At 47.3% G+C, this 14,613-nt stretch overlaps 9 protein-coding genes across 9 annotated transcripts; 4 read left to right on the top strand and 5 right to left on the bottom strand.

The window, feature by feature from the left end:
* Positions 1-467: 467 nt before the first annotated feature.
* BABINDRAFT_166927 (translation machinery-associated protein 20) lies at positions 468-1,054 on the top strand (the record flags this gene model as incomplete). Its single annotated transcript, XM_019130474.1, has 2 exons — positions 468-478; positions 523-1,054. The coding sequence occupies 2 exons, from the start codon at positions 468-470 to the stop codon at positions 1,052-1,054; spliced, it is 543 nt and encodes a 180-aa protein (XP_018985154.1).
* A 246-nt stretch (positions 1,055-1,300) lies between these two features.
* Positions 1,301-2,926, bottom strand: BABINDRAFT_166928 (uncharacterized protein; the record flags this gene model as incomplete). Its single annotated transcript, XM_019130475.1, has 1 exon — positions 1,301-2,926. The coding sequence occupies one exon, from the start codon at positions 2,924-2,926 to the stop codon at positions 1,301-1,303; it is 1,626 nt and encodes a 541-aa protein (XP_018985155.1).
* Positions 2,927-3,366: 440 nt separating this feature from the next.
* On the bottom strand, positions 3,367-4,998 carry BABINDRAFT_62137 (RNA-binding GTPase). Its single transcript, XM_019132386.1, has one exon. It carries the CDS (start codon positions 4,970-4,972, stop codon positions 3,473-3,475), a length of 1,500 nt encoding a protein of 499 aa, XP_018985156.1. The 5' UTR covers positions 4,973-4,998; the 3' UTR covers positions 3,367-3,472.
* An 829-nt stretch (positions 4,999-5,827) lies between these two features.
* On the top strand, positions 5,828-6,835 carry SUA71 (transcription factor TFIIB; the record flags this gene model as incomplete). Its single annotated transcript, XM_019131778.1, has 1 exon — positions 5,828-6,835. The coding sequence occupies one exon, from the start codon at positions 5,828-5,830 to the stop codon at positions 6,833-6,835; it is 1,008 nt and encodes a 335-aa protein (XP_018985157.1).
* A 547-nt stretch (positions 6,836-7,382) lies between these two features.
* BABINDRAFT_24268 (uncharacterized protein) lies at positions 7,383-7,898 on the bottom strand (the record flags this gene model as incomplete). The annotated part of the gene is made up of 1 exon (XM_019131324.1): positions 7,383-7,898. A coding segment is annotated over one exon (516 nt), but the record flags the coding sequence as incomplete, so codon positions are not given.
* Positions 7,899-8,415: 517 nt separating this feature from the next.
* BABINDRAFT_161518 (tRNA splicing endonuclease subunit) lies at positions 8,416-10,148 on the bottom strand. The gene has a single exon (XM_019128850.1). It carries the CDS (start codon positions 9,963-9,965, stop codon positions 8,637-8,639), a length of 1,329 nt encoding a protein of 442 aa, XP_018985159.1. The 5' UTR covers positions 9,966-10,148; the 3' UTR covers positions 8,416-8,636.
* Positions 10,149-10,441: 293 nt separating this feature from the next.
* Positions 10,442-11,245, top strand: BABINDRAFT_13437 (SAGA histone acetyltransferase complex subunit; the record flags this gene model as incomplete). The annotated part of the gene is made up of 2 exons (XM_019127082.1): positions 10,442-10,474; positions 10,519-11,245. The coding sequence occupies 2 exons, from the start codon at positions 10,442-10,444 to the stop codon at positions 10,981-10,983; spliced, it is 498 nt and encodes a 165-aa protein (XP_018985160.1). The 3' UTR covers positions 10,984-11,245.
* Positions 11,246-11,428: 183 nt separating this feature from the next.
* Positions 11,429-12,558, bottom strand: BABINDRAFT_62148 (uncharacterized protein). Its single transcript, XM_019132387.1, has one exon. The coding sequence runs from the start codon at positions 12,288-12,290 to the stop codon at positions 11,571-11,573; it is 720 nt and encodes a 239-aa protein (XP_018985161.1). The 5' UTR covers positions 12,291-12,558; the 3' UTR covers positions 11,429-11,570.
* A 221-nt stretch (positions 12,559-12,779) lies between these two features.
* On the top strand, positions 12,780-13,846 carry BABINDRAFT_161520 (uncharacterized protein). The gene has a single exon (XM_019128851.1). The coding sequence runs from the start codon at positions 12,822-12,824 to the stop codon at positions 13,677-13,679; it is 858 nt and encodes a 285-aa protein (XP_018985162.1). The 5' UTR covers positions 12,780-12,821; the 3' UTR covers positions 13,680-13,846.
* The last annotated feature ends 767 nt before the right edge of the window (positions 13,847-14,613 follow it).

Below are 14,613 nucleotides of genomic sequence, written 5' to 3' on the forward strand. Positions count from 1 at the left end.
TTTCTTCCTTATCCATCTTTATGCATGGGCATTACGTATATCAGTGAGGATTCGTCCGAGATTATGTTTTTGCTGGTTGAAAACTTTCACCATGACAACTCCTGTTTGTAGCCTTCGGGCGAACGCTCAGGGAATTTTTGGAAACCTATCATACAACTCTTGCTTGCAAGGGTCCCAGTACAGCACCCTGTGTCTGACAACTCTTTTACGGTGAATGGAGTACGGTTACACGTTCACTGCAAAAGAATTGACAGCCGTAAGAAATTTCAAGAGTAATGTAATTGTTTGTCATATATCTCTATGTTGTAGGACTTGCCGTGGCTTTCGGTGTCAACTTCAATTATCCTGCTTAGACTGAAAAAAAATACTAGGCAATTTTTCAGCAGCGCACGCAGATTCGATATCGGCAGAGATAAAACACCCGCCACATTCCTTCTCTCCGCTTCTTACCTTTAAATTATCCCAACATGTTTAAAAAGTAAGTCCCCTTTCTATTGATACACCGTTCTAACTAACCTCTAGGTTTACAAAGGAAGACATCCATTCCCGCTCCAACATCAAGTCGTCGGTGCAAAGACAGCTCAAAAGCAAGTTTGCAGCGCAATTCCCAGACATTGAGGCTGTGATCGACGATATTGTGCCGAAGAAGTCGCAGGCCGTTTTGGTCAAGTGTGAAGACAAGATCCAGTTGTACGCTGTAGAAAATGAGGTTGTCTACTTCCAGCAGTTCGACGTCTTGATACCGTCCCTCAAGATTGTCCACAAATATCCAACCGCTTTCCCACGCGTTCAAGTTGACAGAGGCGCCATCAAGTTCGTGTTGAGTGGTGCCAATATTATGTGTCCCGGATTGACCAGCAAGGGTGCGCAGTTACCGGAGGAGTCCTTGTCTACCGATACCTTGGTGGCTGTCTTTGCCGAGGGTAAGGAGCACGCCTTGGCCATCGGGAAGTTGATCATGAGCACTGACGATATTAGGAGCATCAACAAGGGTATCGGCATTGAATTGTTACATTACTTGGGTGACGGCTTGTGGAATTTGCACTTAGATTAGAACCCCCATATTGTACATTAGTTTAATCTAAGGACCAACGGTATGCAATCACGTTAGGATGATTTACGCGAATGGATTAAAGTAAATAGCTGTTATGATTCAAAGGTTGTGGCGTTCCCAAATCATGTCAAAGCCAGATGCCTACGTGCTAGTAGGTAGAAGGGGTATATTGTGTTAGCGAATGCCGCTTTATTATGCTGCGGCCGTAAAATAACCAGAAAGCCCCGTAGTCTGGGTAGATGGAGGTCACTCCTGACAAATCTCAACACACACACTTGGATGCTTGTCAAGCCCCCAGCTTCCCAAGGCTTTGAACCACTCGTCAAGCTCCATGCGCTTGACGGAGCTGGTGTTGTTTCTGGTATTTTTGAGTTGAAGACTGTAGAAAAGTTTGAACCCAAACACCGATAGGCCAGTTTCGGCGCTGATGTAGCCTTTCAACCGTAGAACGTTCTGACTCTGAAACATCTTCTTTTTGAGGATCCTTTCGCTAGCACCGGCGATGCTTGGGAGGCGGATCAGGAAGTTTATGAGGCTCTTATTCATATGGGGCTGCTCTACAGTGTCAGGCTGGGTTCCTAACTGGCTTGAATCAAGCGAATACTTGGCACACAATTCGTGGAATCGTCCACCGGTCATATCAAAATCGGGAATCTTGTTCTGTTTTAGTTGCGAGACAAACCAAAACTCAGCATTTTCCATTTCGTCTGACGATACACGTGTCCCGTCCACCGCCAACTGGTTCGCATCGAAGAACCCAAGTCTGCCTAGGAGGTGGAGGTGGTAGGTTTCGGCCAAATCGCAGAGAGGGTTGTCGTTTAGTCTGAGGGAGTGCAACCGGGGAAACTTTAATGGAAGCTGATCCACTTCGGCCCAGCTGCTAATCTGATTTCCCCGGAGATCCAAGGAGTCTAAAGGACATCCATCCGGGACTTTAAGTTGGGTGATCTGGGAGATGTTGTTACCGGATAGATCGATGCTCGCTAGCTGTGGGTTGAGGTGTGTGAAGTCAACATGAACTAGCTCGTTGAACGAGAGGGAGAGGCTCTCAAGGCTTGACCCTCGGAAGTCAATGGACCTGAATTGCTCGTCGGAAATTCCGTTTGATGATAACACAAGGTGTTTTAGAGATTTATGAGTTCGGATAGTGTAGTTGATATGGTTAACCGAAACTCTTGTAGCAGCAAGGAATAGATTTTCCAAAACAGCCACCAGAGATTTCTTCGCAGAGGGGATACTTAGGGATGACAGGGGAGGCACCATCTCAATGGAGCCTTTACCTCCAAATACATTTCCGTTGAGATTGAGTGTTCGGAGGTTCTTGAGTCCCGCGACAGAACCCAACACACCCCCCAAATCGGTAAATAAGTTGTAGCTCAAATCCAAGGTTTCGGCGTTGGGTACAATCTGGGATAGATCTCCGATGGAGTGAATCTGCATGCCATTGAGCGAAACTGTAGTGAGATTCTCGTGATGGGCCTGGATCAGTGATAATTTCCCAAATCCCAACTTTTCCACCACCTTGGTGCCGAACCTGATCTCTGCATCTTCGCCGACTTGGCCCGGCGCGCGGTACGTGCGATCTAACGCCTCCTGGAAGTTCGTTCGCGTGAGAATTTTCTTGTTGCTGCTTTTGATAAACGAACCTGAAGTCGGATTAGCGGCAGAGAAGTAGTAAATGCCATTGATACTCCCATCGTTTTTTCCACGAAGCGGATCATCCCACTCGATCCCGTAGGCTGTGACATTCGGCCAGTCAGGAATTTCCCCCACGAATCGCACGGTGGCGGTGTGCAGTAGCAGCGCAGCATATCCGCTAGCCTTAGGTGTTTCAGCAATGGATATGCGATCGCCTATCTGATATGGAATCATGTTTGCGGAGATGAGTGTGATATAGGTCGAGATGAGTGAGGGTATCTGATATAAAAAGCCGCAGGTGGACCATGCAGGTTAGCCTGCAGGCTGCTAATCCATTCCATGGATTATGAAATATAGGTATAGTCAAGTATCTAGGCAAATGCCGGACTAAAGGCTGATAAGATAATCTAGGGGAGATATTTGCGTTCGTTACAAATGGATGTATAACACTGATCTAAAGTTGTATTATTTTACAGTCCATCAAAGTTCATGAGATATCCCTCTGTGATATACTAATTGCCCTAATATAAAATAATTTAATTAATCTTTTATTCTTAATCTATTGCCTGAAACTTTTCATCTTAACTTTCAATTGATGGTTATGTATATTAAACAGGAACCTTACGTAGTGATACAACTTCTACATATACAAGCAAGATACAATACAAATTTATGCGAAATATACTCGATGTGAACGAAATAAAAGTAATATACATACGGAGTCCACCCGACTCACAGGAACAAGCTTCGAAAAGCTCCGCTGAAGTTTGCTCTCCTTGCCTAGTCAAAAGCACCACTCAACAATCCATCCAAGTCAAACTCCTTGGACCACTCAGCCACAATGGTAGTCTGAGCAGCGGTCGCCTGCTGCACTGGAGCGGACTTCTTCACTTCAACAGCCACGTCAGCAACCTTGGAATTCTTCGGAATGGTCCAGGAAGAAATTCTTCCGTCCCTCCAGTCGGTCAAAATCAACATGGCAGCGGCCTCCAAGTTTGGAATCCCGCCTCTGCCTAATCTCCCGGCCTTGCGGGAGACGTGAATTAACACCTGCTTGGTGAACTCGTCAACGTCGCTGGAGCTGATTGGTGGCAAGCTGTAGTACTTCTTGAAGGCGTCGGCCATTGAGGTGTCCTTGGACAACTTTTTGATCAACAACTGGACCGCTGGGAGCGGGTCAGAGATGGCCTTTGGTGGGATCGCAGACAACAAGGCTAACTTGGCTTCTTGCTGGGACTTGGTCTGCTTGGAGGATGGGAACACGATACCTGGGGAGTCCAAAACCTTCAACTTGTTGTCAATCTTGACTTCTCTCAAGGAGGTGGTGACACCGGCCTTGTTACCGGTAGGACAGGCCTGGCCGTTCTTTCCGTGTCTGGAGGTCAAGGCATTGATGATGGAAGACTTACCGACATTAGGGTAACCAATGACACCGACAATGATGGATCTCTTCAAGTTAGACTTGGCAGCGTAGGACTTCAACGCCTTCAACAAGGCACCGGAGGTGACGGCCTGGGTCATGCCCTTGTTATAAGAAGTGGTTGGGTTTGACATGTTGGAAGTTGCCTTCAATGGGAGGGTAGGGAAGGAAGACTTGAGGAAGTCCAACCATTGCTTGAGCACATCGGCTGGCACCAAATCAATCTTATTCAAAATCAAGATCAATCTCTTGCCTTGTGCTTGCAAAACAGCTTCTTCGACCTGCTTGGATCTGGTGGCCTCTGGGTCACGAGCATCGAGCACGTATAAAATGACGTCGGCCGCCTCAATGACGGTCTTGAAGATCTTGTCGTAGGCCTTGCGCGACTTGTCCACATCACCAGCATCCACCTCAGCGTCGGAAATGTCGTACTCAACATCCTCCTCCTCAGACATCTCCTCATCGTCAGACTCCTCACCCTCGTAGTCCTTAGCAGCAGCCTGTGCTGATTCTAACAACGCAGACAATGGATTGGACTCGGCATCGACAAAGTCCTCCTCGTCGGAGTCAACAAGCATCTCGCCTCTGGCAGCAGCCTCGGCGCGGGCCTGGGTTCTAGCGGCACGTTGCTCCTGTTTTCTTTCAAGCTCCTCTCTTCTCTTATCCTCAATCTGGGACACAATGCGGTCCTTGTAGGGGAAAGAGGCAGGGATACCTGGGTCCTTGTTGATTCTCGACTTCCAGGTGGTGTCCTTACGGGCGGCCTTGTTGTTCTTACGGTTCTGGGCAGCCGCCTTCTTCTTGATCCCCTCCTTCATTCTAGTGGTGCTTCTCTTGGACGTTGGCTTTCTAACTCTCATTTTGGTGATGTTGCGTGGAAAAGAAGAAACTAAATGGGCTCTTGATACTGCTGAAAAATTTTTATATACAGATCTGCCCGCATAAAAAAATTGGCAGGAAAAAAACTTTTGAGCCGCACAAGATAGATGGGCATTACCCGGCGGACTGTGCAAGAGCAGCTCAGAGGGCTGATGAGAGCTAGCGTGGGTTATGGACCGCTTTTGGATAATAACCTCGGTTATATTATAATCCACTGAAGGAGGTGGTGGCGCTCGCGTTGAGTAAACATGGTTAACGACGCGAGAAATGTGCAAAACGTACTCCTAATACTTATGCACGCCAAAGTGTCTAGGACTCTAATAGAAATTATGTTCTCAGCGTTTAATTATGAAAATATGTTCATATAGATTCGGCCCTCAAAGGCCTAAAGATATAAGTATACATGTGTATCATAGAGTATATTATGGTCCTAATCACTTGTCCCAGCTGAAACATGAGGATTTGTAATCGTACATGCAAACATTTTATCCTCCTACCAAATCGCAGTGGTAAGCTCACGTTTGTATGTGGGTCGCGTGACATAGCGCCAATCGAACATTGGGCAGTATCAACCCCTAACTAGAACCTTTTCATAGATATGACCCCGAACTGCGTCACACCAAATGTCTTTATCCTTCCTATGGTGTCCTCCGGTATGATGCTTCTTCTTTCGATGTCTGCTCTGGAACTTTCTAGAGACATCTTTGCGTGCGATTACCGTCATCCCTGCCTTGCAGATACCGCCGTTAGAATCACAACTTAAAGAAGGAGCTCGTTTTGCCCCTACGGCAGTTTCTTCTTTCCATACCTTTGTACCCACCACCATGCCTGCTGAAATGGACTTTGACGGTCCGAACTTGAGCATCATCCTCACCTGCCCCGAGTGCAAGGTGTACCCACCCGAACTCGTGGAGCGGTTTAGCGAGGGTGATGTAGTGTGCGCGCTCTGTGGTCTTGTGCTCAGCGACAAGGTGGTTGACACGCGGTCCGAGTGGCGTACGTTTTCGAATGACGACCAGAACGGTGATGATCCTTCGCGTGTGGGTGACGCAGGGAACCCTTTGCTTGACGGTGAGAACTTGTCGACGATGATCAGCTTTGCCCAGGACAACAGCAGGGCGGGGCGTGAGTTGAACCGCGCTCAGTCGAAGAATCTCGCGGACAAGAAGGACCATGCGTTGCAGGCAGCGTTTGCGAAGATTTCGCAGATGTGCGACGGGTACCAGCTCCCGAAGATCGTGCAAGATGGTGCTAAGGAAGTGTACAAACTCGTCAGGGAGGAGAGACCGCTTAAAGGTAAGTCGCAGGAGTCGATCATGGCGGCTGCTATTTTCATTGGGTGTCGTAAGGCAAATGTAGCCAGAACGTTCAAGGAGATCTGGGCGTTGACGAATGTGCCCAGAAAGGAGATCGGGAAGGTATTCAAGATCATGAACAAGGTCATCAATGAGAAGAAGCTCACCAATCCGTTGTTGTTTACCAACGCGACGGAGCGGATTTCACAGAACCAGACGTCCGCGGAGGATTTAATCCGCCGGTTCTGCTCGCATTTGGGGTTGTCACCGCAGGTGACCAACGCCGCCGAGCATTTGGCGCGTTCTGACAAGGACGTCGGGGTGTTATCGGGGAGATCACCTATCACCATTGCCGCAAGTATCATCTATATGGCAGTGGTGCTTTTCGGTGCTAACTTACCGGTTGCGAAGATTGCAGAGAAGACCGGTGTAAGTGACTCGACGATTAAGACATCGTTCAAGTACTTGTGGGAGGCGAGAGAGAGGTTGGTCGATCCGCACTGGGTAGAGAGTGGGAAGGTTAAGCTTGAAGAGACTCCGAAGAGCTAAGGCCGTACACTCGGTGCTAACTAGTCTGTCCGTTAAATGTCCCGTTATGGTGGCCAGTTAACTCATTCAGATATCCATGGTTGTCAGTTAACCTCTAAAACTGACTAGAGGCTCGTGCATTTATATTTAAAGAGGCTTGTGGGTTCTGGCATACTCCACCGGGTAGTCATGAACAAAAACGGTACGAAACAGCATTAAAACCCTAAGAAAAACCCGAAAACAAAACGTGCTGTGCCGCATTCTGTAGAAACACAAGATTGTAACGAATATAAACAGCTTCAAAAGGGGATTGTAAATTGCGGGCTACTGCCTAGTGGCGTAAATCAATCGAGTGGTCTAGTTCACCAGCTTTGGTGCTATCACTGTCTTTAGTTCACCCAGCGGCATCCGTCAGCCAATGCCAACTGTCCATGGAAGCAGTGTACCGCTTTACATATGCTAGCTTCTATAAAGCGTTAACATAGACCAATTTTCTCTATTATTACGATCTCTGCATCCAAACTGTCAAATAGCTCCTGACCTTGTACTTTCCGTCCACTTATACAATAAGACGGAGATAGGCAAAGCCCAAGGCGATGGCAGCACAGAGTGTACCGATCAACCACTGGGTTACCACCGTTCTGACGTTTCCAATCTCAGCCTTCATATCAGTCACTTCCTGGTCGATCAAGTTATACGCGTTCTGAATCTGTCGCGTGTGCGTGGTCCCCTCTTGCTTTACCCTCCCCTTCTCTAGCGCTAAGTCGGCACGCACCTTGTTGGCATTTTCGGCAATCTTGAACCGGATATCGTTCTTCAACGTCTCTATTTCAAACTTCAAGTTTGACTGTTGCTGTGTGATCGCCTTGAAGTCGATGTTATCGCGCGTGATAATGTCGTGCTTCACGCTGGCGAAGCTTGACATGTGCTTCGCCACCACAGTGTCGAACAGGTCCTTCGCCACAAGCTGCGATGAGATCTGGCTAAAACCAGCTTGGAGGGCTGATGACATAATTTTGGTGATGGTTTCCGACTGAGCTGGCGCGAACCCTTCCTTCTCAAACTCCGTGGCGACTTTTCGCGTGCTGATAACTTGTTCTCGGAGCGCTGCCGAGAACGTAAGGAACCGGCCGGCGGGTCTAAGAGTGATAAATTTAGGAGCGCGAAGCATCGGTCTAAGCATATTGTGGTGTGGAGCGGTAGTAGCGATATGGATGGGACTGGGAGTGTGTAGCTGTCACTGCGAAACCTGAACTTATAGACAAAATTTCCTGCATGGAAAGTGCGGCGGGTCGTAGAGAATTAGGTGCTTTAAGGGTTATAGCCAGAAATGTGGATATATACAGATGTGTATATAGTTGAATTAGAAAGGGAATTTTTATCAGTGAGTTATAAATAGATTGAATGATACGAAGTGCAACCTAGCGTGTGGATAATGCAAATTATATTCACTTTAAATAGGTCTTCTGAAAATTTCAGCCATCAGAGAAAGAAAAAACAAGTAGACTAGTCATCAGGATCCAGTTGGGGTGGCGAGACGTATAACATTGCCGAGTATTTCAATGTAGAAGAACTAAATTCCTGTATTCACAGATTTATGGGTTAAAGTGATAGTGCTAGAATCTAACACTGCTAGTTTCATTTGTTCTATGTACGCACGAAACGTAGTTCCCCGTTACTCCTAGGAAATCCACCATCGAGAATTTGCCAACGAGTAAAAATAGGATATACCTGAAAGATGATTATGAAACAAATAGGGTAGTTTACTCTATGTATATGCGCATGGATTATGCCTCATCACCTATCAAACTTCCTCCACTCTCTATTTCCCACGCCTTAACACCGACTCCTCGTACACCTCTTCTCGGGAGAAGTCAACCTCACTGAGACGCACATAGTTGATCACCCCGCAATTGGTGATGGCAAGAATGACGTTGCGGTACCCAAACTTTAGCCGCTTGTCCATCTTCCGCAATCGAGCAATACGAGCCAGAGTAGCTTTCTGAGCTGGCGTCGTTGGTTTCTTTAGAGTCCCGTTCTTATCAACTTTATTGTTTGGTATGCCCCGGTGGCTTGTATCGGTGGATTGGGGAACATAATCAGAGGTATTGAAAAGGGTTTGTATCTCAGCCAACGACGGAAACTTGGTCGTGTCAGTGTTGACCACACAAACCTGGAAGTCGGGCGTGGGTGGGTCACTTTTCTTGAACGAAGGGACGGGTTTCCAGACGTTATAGGTAATTTGATATGGCGATTTTTCTCGAACCTCATGCGATTCAAACAAGTCGTAGTGTGGCACAATCCGAAGGGAGATAAGGATTTGCTTGAATGAAGTATACCTGGAGGAAAGGTAGTGCTGAGGGTGCAGGAGTGGATATGGAATGAGCTTTAACTGTCTTAAATAGTGCACTACGGCCTTAGAAGCGCGCTGGAAGTACGAGGTCTGGGTGATCGGAGTAAATAATGCTGTCGCGGGGTTGGTGAGGGCCTTTACCATTCCAATCCCAACGGCTCCCCAGTTAGGCTTCCCGTGGAACAAAATGAGGCAGAGAGACTTCCAAACGTTAGATATCACAGCTAGAGCCGACTGCTCCACTTGCTTTGCGTGCTTCCTGGGAGTACCTTCAGCCTTTTCCTCGTGTCTCATGACAATGTACCCATGTCTTTTCAAATGGGCGTACACTTGGTACTGCTCAATCACGTTCGCGTTGTCCTCATTGTAGATACAGCTATACAAGTGCTCCAAACTCATCTCAAGACCTAACTCTGTGAGTACACTGATGCTGCCTCTTTCCGCAAGGTAGATGACCTCCTCCGGAGTAAGCCACACATTCAATTTGTCAGACTTGCCCATGCTTTTGAAAAATGGACCCTTGGGCTGCTCCACACACGCCAACCCTAAACTCTGGTGGAACACTGCCTGGACGTGCTGTTTAGAGGAGTGTCCTCGGGCCCCTCTAAGCGCGTCGTACATTGCAGTACGGGACTCCTCGAGAATGTTGGATTGAAAATCGGTCCCATCCGGCTCGAAGTCCTTCTCTCCGCGCTTTGGGATGACCTGGTCTGACTTAGAGAGCGACGAAAGTGCTCGCCAGTCCTGCACCTCGTCCTCAATATCGAGGAGAACAGAACTTTCTGTAGTTTGGCTCATGGAGCCTAATATGTTTCTAGGGAGTTGGGCGGTGAAAGCTGGAGGATAGTACCTGGTTGGTGAAATATCGATCCGATTCAGATACTGATATGGATGACGTTTATGAACTATTCGGTGGTAAGAATGGATGCCTATTGACGATCAAGATTCAGATTGTTTCTATATTTCAATGTTGGATAGTTTCCTCCCCTCTGACTAATGTGATGAGTCAAAAGGTATCTCAATGTACGTTAAAGTTAGAAAATTATTGGTGCGGCTGCCACAAACTCTATCGGCGCAGGATAGCCTGAGTTCAGGCTCTCGGTTGAGCGTCAAGCGCTGGCTGATTACATGCCACCTTCCAATTTATAGCCCATTCTAAACAAATTAGGGACTATTTTTCTAGAAACTCAACCGAAATATTCTAGTCGTTGTCCGGGCTATTTGGCCGATCCGTTTTCTTGCCGTACCTCTTCCCCCTCCTTTCCTCATCTACCATGCCCGAGGATATACCCACCAAAGCGTCACTAGTAAGTACTTTTTGCTTAGAACGCAATAGCCACTAATGCTATAGGCCATATCAATCCTCCATGATCTCTTGGAGAAGCAGATCCACCAGCTTATCGTGGAAAGGCTCCTTCTTGAGAAGCAGATCAGACAGACCCACCACGACTCACGACCGCTACCGGCGCACACGTTTGCCGGCTTGTCCAACTTGATAGATGAAAACTCTATGATTGCGTCTACCGCCAGCACCAACAACAGCTCCCAGGCCGCTTCACGTGCCAATTCGCCTGCTACTGCCTTGCTCCTGAACGGGCATGAAACTGTATTTGACGAAAACGAGAAGAATACTCGTGTGGTGTATGTGTATTCGGGTTTGGGAGGCAACAGGGATATTTACGGAAACGAGGGGTTGAAGCAAGCCGATGCATCGAGGTACTTTGTGTGTAGCAATTGCACACGAAAGATTGCCGGGAGTCGGTTTGCGGCCCATGTGGATCGTTGTCTCGGCGGGAGACTGGCCAGAAGGACTTAGGCTATCGTAGACTTACCGCTGAGGGATTTTACTCCCGGGTTTAAAGCTAATTTCTGACGGCTCTTACCACTTACGACTTTTGCACTAGTCTTTCGTTGTTAACGGCTATTTTCATGACTATAACCATTAAAGGAATAGGGGATATCTGTTGCATCATGGAATTATAAATGCCTACATCTCTGGTAGAGAAATAGATCTGAACCATCGAATTACTCGTTATACCCACGATCAGTACACAAATCCCGTAAGCTATAGATTTTATAAGCTGATAAATTCATTCGTATGCGATAGAGAAAGTAAGATTATCAGTGCCTACGAGGGATCGTGTACCAGTACTCCTTGGACGGTGAACCGCAATACATGGTGGTGAGATCTGTTTGCCATGTGTCATCCTTCTTGGAACTAGTTTTTTTTTTTCCATCTGCCTATAATCTCACTTTCAAAAGCGTATATTCGAAGTCTTGATTATATAGATGTTTTATCACTCTCCACACATGTGTCACGCCATCCATATTATTCTTTCCACTCTCATTTTTACTCATTGTCATAATTAAGTATTGCTCCTCATTTATCTTTATGCCCGCTTGCTATGCTAATTCTAGTTCGCTCACACGGACCAACCACTTCATCACGTCATCGATTTCCTCGTCATTAGTGCTATGGCTCAAGCCCTTGTACTGCTTGTACGTAATGTCTTGGAAGCCCCAGTCGCGGAGACATGCCTCGTTCTCTCTGCTCAACTCAAACTTGATGGCGTTATCCTTCTCCCCATGGGCAAGAAAGATAGGTGTGGTACTATTTGCTCGCGCAAGGTCCGGATCAGTACAGTTGATGTGCTTGACGGTATCTAGCATCGGGATGTAGCCGGACAACCCAATGAAGCCACCCATTCGCTCGCCTAGTGTGGCTGCAAGCAAGAGCGAAAGGGCACAGCCCTGGGAGAAGCCACCCACTATGATGTGCTCCATTGGTACCCCGCGTGTCACCTCTTCCTCGACCAACAGCGTTACGTATTCAAGCGACATCTCGATGGAGTCCACATCCTCGTCAGCACGTACGTTGTGGAGCGACTTTAGATCGTACCAGGCCGGAATTACCATGCCAAAGTTGAGTGACGAAGGTATATCTGGGGCAGACGGGAAGATGAAGTTGAAGTGGTCGAGCTTGTAGTTGCGCGCGGCGCTGGCAATGAACGACCAGCCCTGGCCTGAGTCGCCGAGCCCATGGAGAAATATTACCGTGTATTGGGCTTCGGGAGGAGTCTGACACACTGCAGGGAGCGATATCACTGGCTTTGTGTATGTCATGAGACAATAATGAATACGTGTAATGTAATTCTGTGTTTATAAAGGACGCGAGTAGAGAAAATACAATAATGCGAAAATTTAAGACGAATATGCCTTAATACAGGGACTTCTCGATAGTCGTGATGCTTTTGGATAAATATTCGGGCCTGATGGAACAATGCAGACAGCAACTGTTGGGGTTATAGGCCAATGCTAACCACGTATGGTATAATGGTGAAGGATATTGCACGCTGTATTGGCTTTTGGCAATGAATGACGACAAACTGGTGGCAAAATGGTTTACTTGACTTGTAGCTACCACACCAGCCCTGTGACTGTGGAGTCGAAAAATTATGCGTCATTGCACCATTAGTTGTGCATAACCAACGTCTCGGTATCGCACGACCCGACGCGTGCAAGTCTCCTGACGCGGCCCCTCCTCCCGGTCGTGTAATAATTGAAAGATTAGGGTTGCGGTAATGCTTAATTACTCTTCCAATAACCACGCCTATGAAGTTAATCAGCCTTTTATTTGCATTGCCGTTGGCGGCCATGGCCCAGAAGGCCATCCCGGTGGATCACAGACACATCATTGCGCACAACACGACCAAGCACATGGCCAACACGCCGTATTCCAATCTTACGATGGACGACCTCTCGCTCTCGTACTACGCCGATAACACGGTGAAAGATGGTAGCCAGACGTACTTGTATGTCCAGTTGACCCACGTGCAGGAGGTACACCTTGTTTCTGCCCCTCAGGACGAATCTGTCGGGACAAACACATTTGTAGCCCACTGGGTGTACAATTTGACAGGTGTCGTCCAGGTGAACGAAGAGCCGTTAGACTTGGATGCCTTTGAGGAGGACCAGAAACACGAGTATGGTGACTTGAACAGTGATGGAAAAGACGTTAAGGTTGACCTGTTTAATGCCACGATGAAGGTTACCGTGCTCAATGAAACCAGCTTTCGGATCCTCGGTTCGGTCGTTGATGTCTCCTTGGAAAATGCAGTGGTACTGATGTTTAATGAGACACGTTTATTAGCGACGTTAAGAGCGGACCAAGAGCCGGCAAGTGAGAATAAGGGCGAAGCTAAGGAGGGCGAATCGGACCACAGCCCAGGGGAGAAATCGGATGAATCCGAGAAGCAGAGAACTTTTACACACCCTGTGGCGACTTTGTTGGGAATGGTTGTGATCTTAGCGGCAGGGTTCTACTTTTTCAACAAGCAGCGCCAGGGATTGATCAACCGCGGGCTCATGGCGCGTATGAGGGGTAATAAGGACTTTAGACGTACTGCCGGTGACTACGATATGGTGCGTAGCGATGACGAGGAGGAGGGTATGGAGATGTTCAGAATTAGTTCCGACAGGGAGGATGACGACCGCCAGGAACACATGTTGTAGGTGACGGTAGCCTATCTGGGAGATATAGCTTACGGACATTCTACGCTGGAATGGTGTAGCTTCAGCCTGTGGGACAACCCACTTTGTGTTTTCTGGCTAGGCAGAGGGCCTAGTTTTGCCGAGAGCCCGTTGGGGTATTTTATTTATTAACGCTATTTTTTTTTTTTGGATATATAAGGGTTATTATACGTAAAATCAGAGAGAATTAGTTCAGAAAATGATCCATCAAGCTACGATTGAGGCTTAACCATGTGTATCTTATAAGGGATATTCTACGGTTATCGCTGATAGCTCCTCGTCCCACGATTACGCAATGGATGGTTACTATCTCGTATTGTAAAAATACTACGGTCCTTAACCTCCTATGACTCTACAATTGTTAAGGATCTTGGTTAAATTCACTGGTTGACCGCCACAAGAATGGTATCCGTATAGCCCTGTAAATTTCCATGTATACTGACACTTTATCACTTCTGTAGTACATCCAGTGATGACCGTGGTCTATTTGGACTAATCCGACGTACTTTATACACCAACAAACGTGAAGGAGCTAAAGGGGATACTCCATTTTATAGGTGAAGGTGGACAAGATTACGTGAGCTAATAGCGGAGAACGATGCTCTTGAGGTTAAACTACAACTCTAGCCCCACGTCTGGCAAGATTTCGGCAATACATCTCCCATGTCGCTATATTGAAGTGTCTTGTGTTTAAAGGATTTAGTCACGATTCTACATGTTCAAGGTTCGCTCCCAGAATACTCACGGCAAGGTAGAGAGATATCCCTACGGTAATGGGACTCTGGGTTCGCTTTCTACAAGCAAAGGGATGGGGAAAAATTGGCTCTGAAGGCACACCAAAAGCAAAAGACAGAATTAATCTGCAAGACATCCAAGGCGTAGGCGTTTAAACTTCCTCTCTGTATAAGCTAAAGCG

This window comes from Babjeviella inositovora (assembly GCF_001661335.1).
Source record: "Babjeviella inositovora NRRL Y-12698 unplaced genomic scaffold BABINscaffold_6, whole genome shotgun sequence".
In the NCBI taxonomy this organism is placed as follows: Eukaryota; Fungi; Ascomycota; class Pichiomycetes; order Serinales; genus Babjeviella; species Babjeviella inositovora.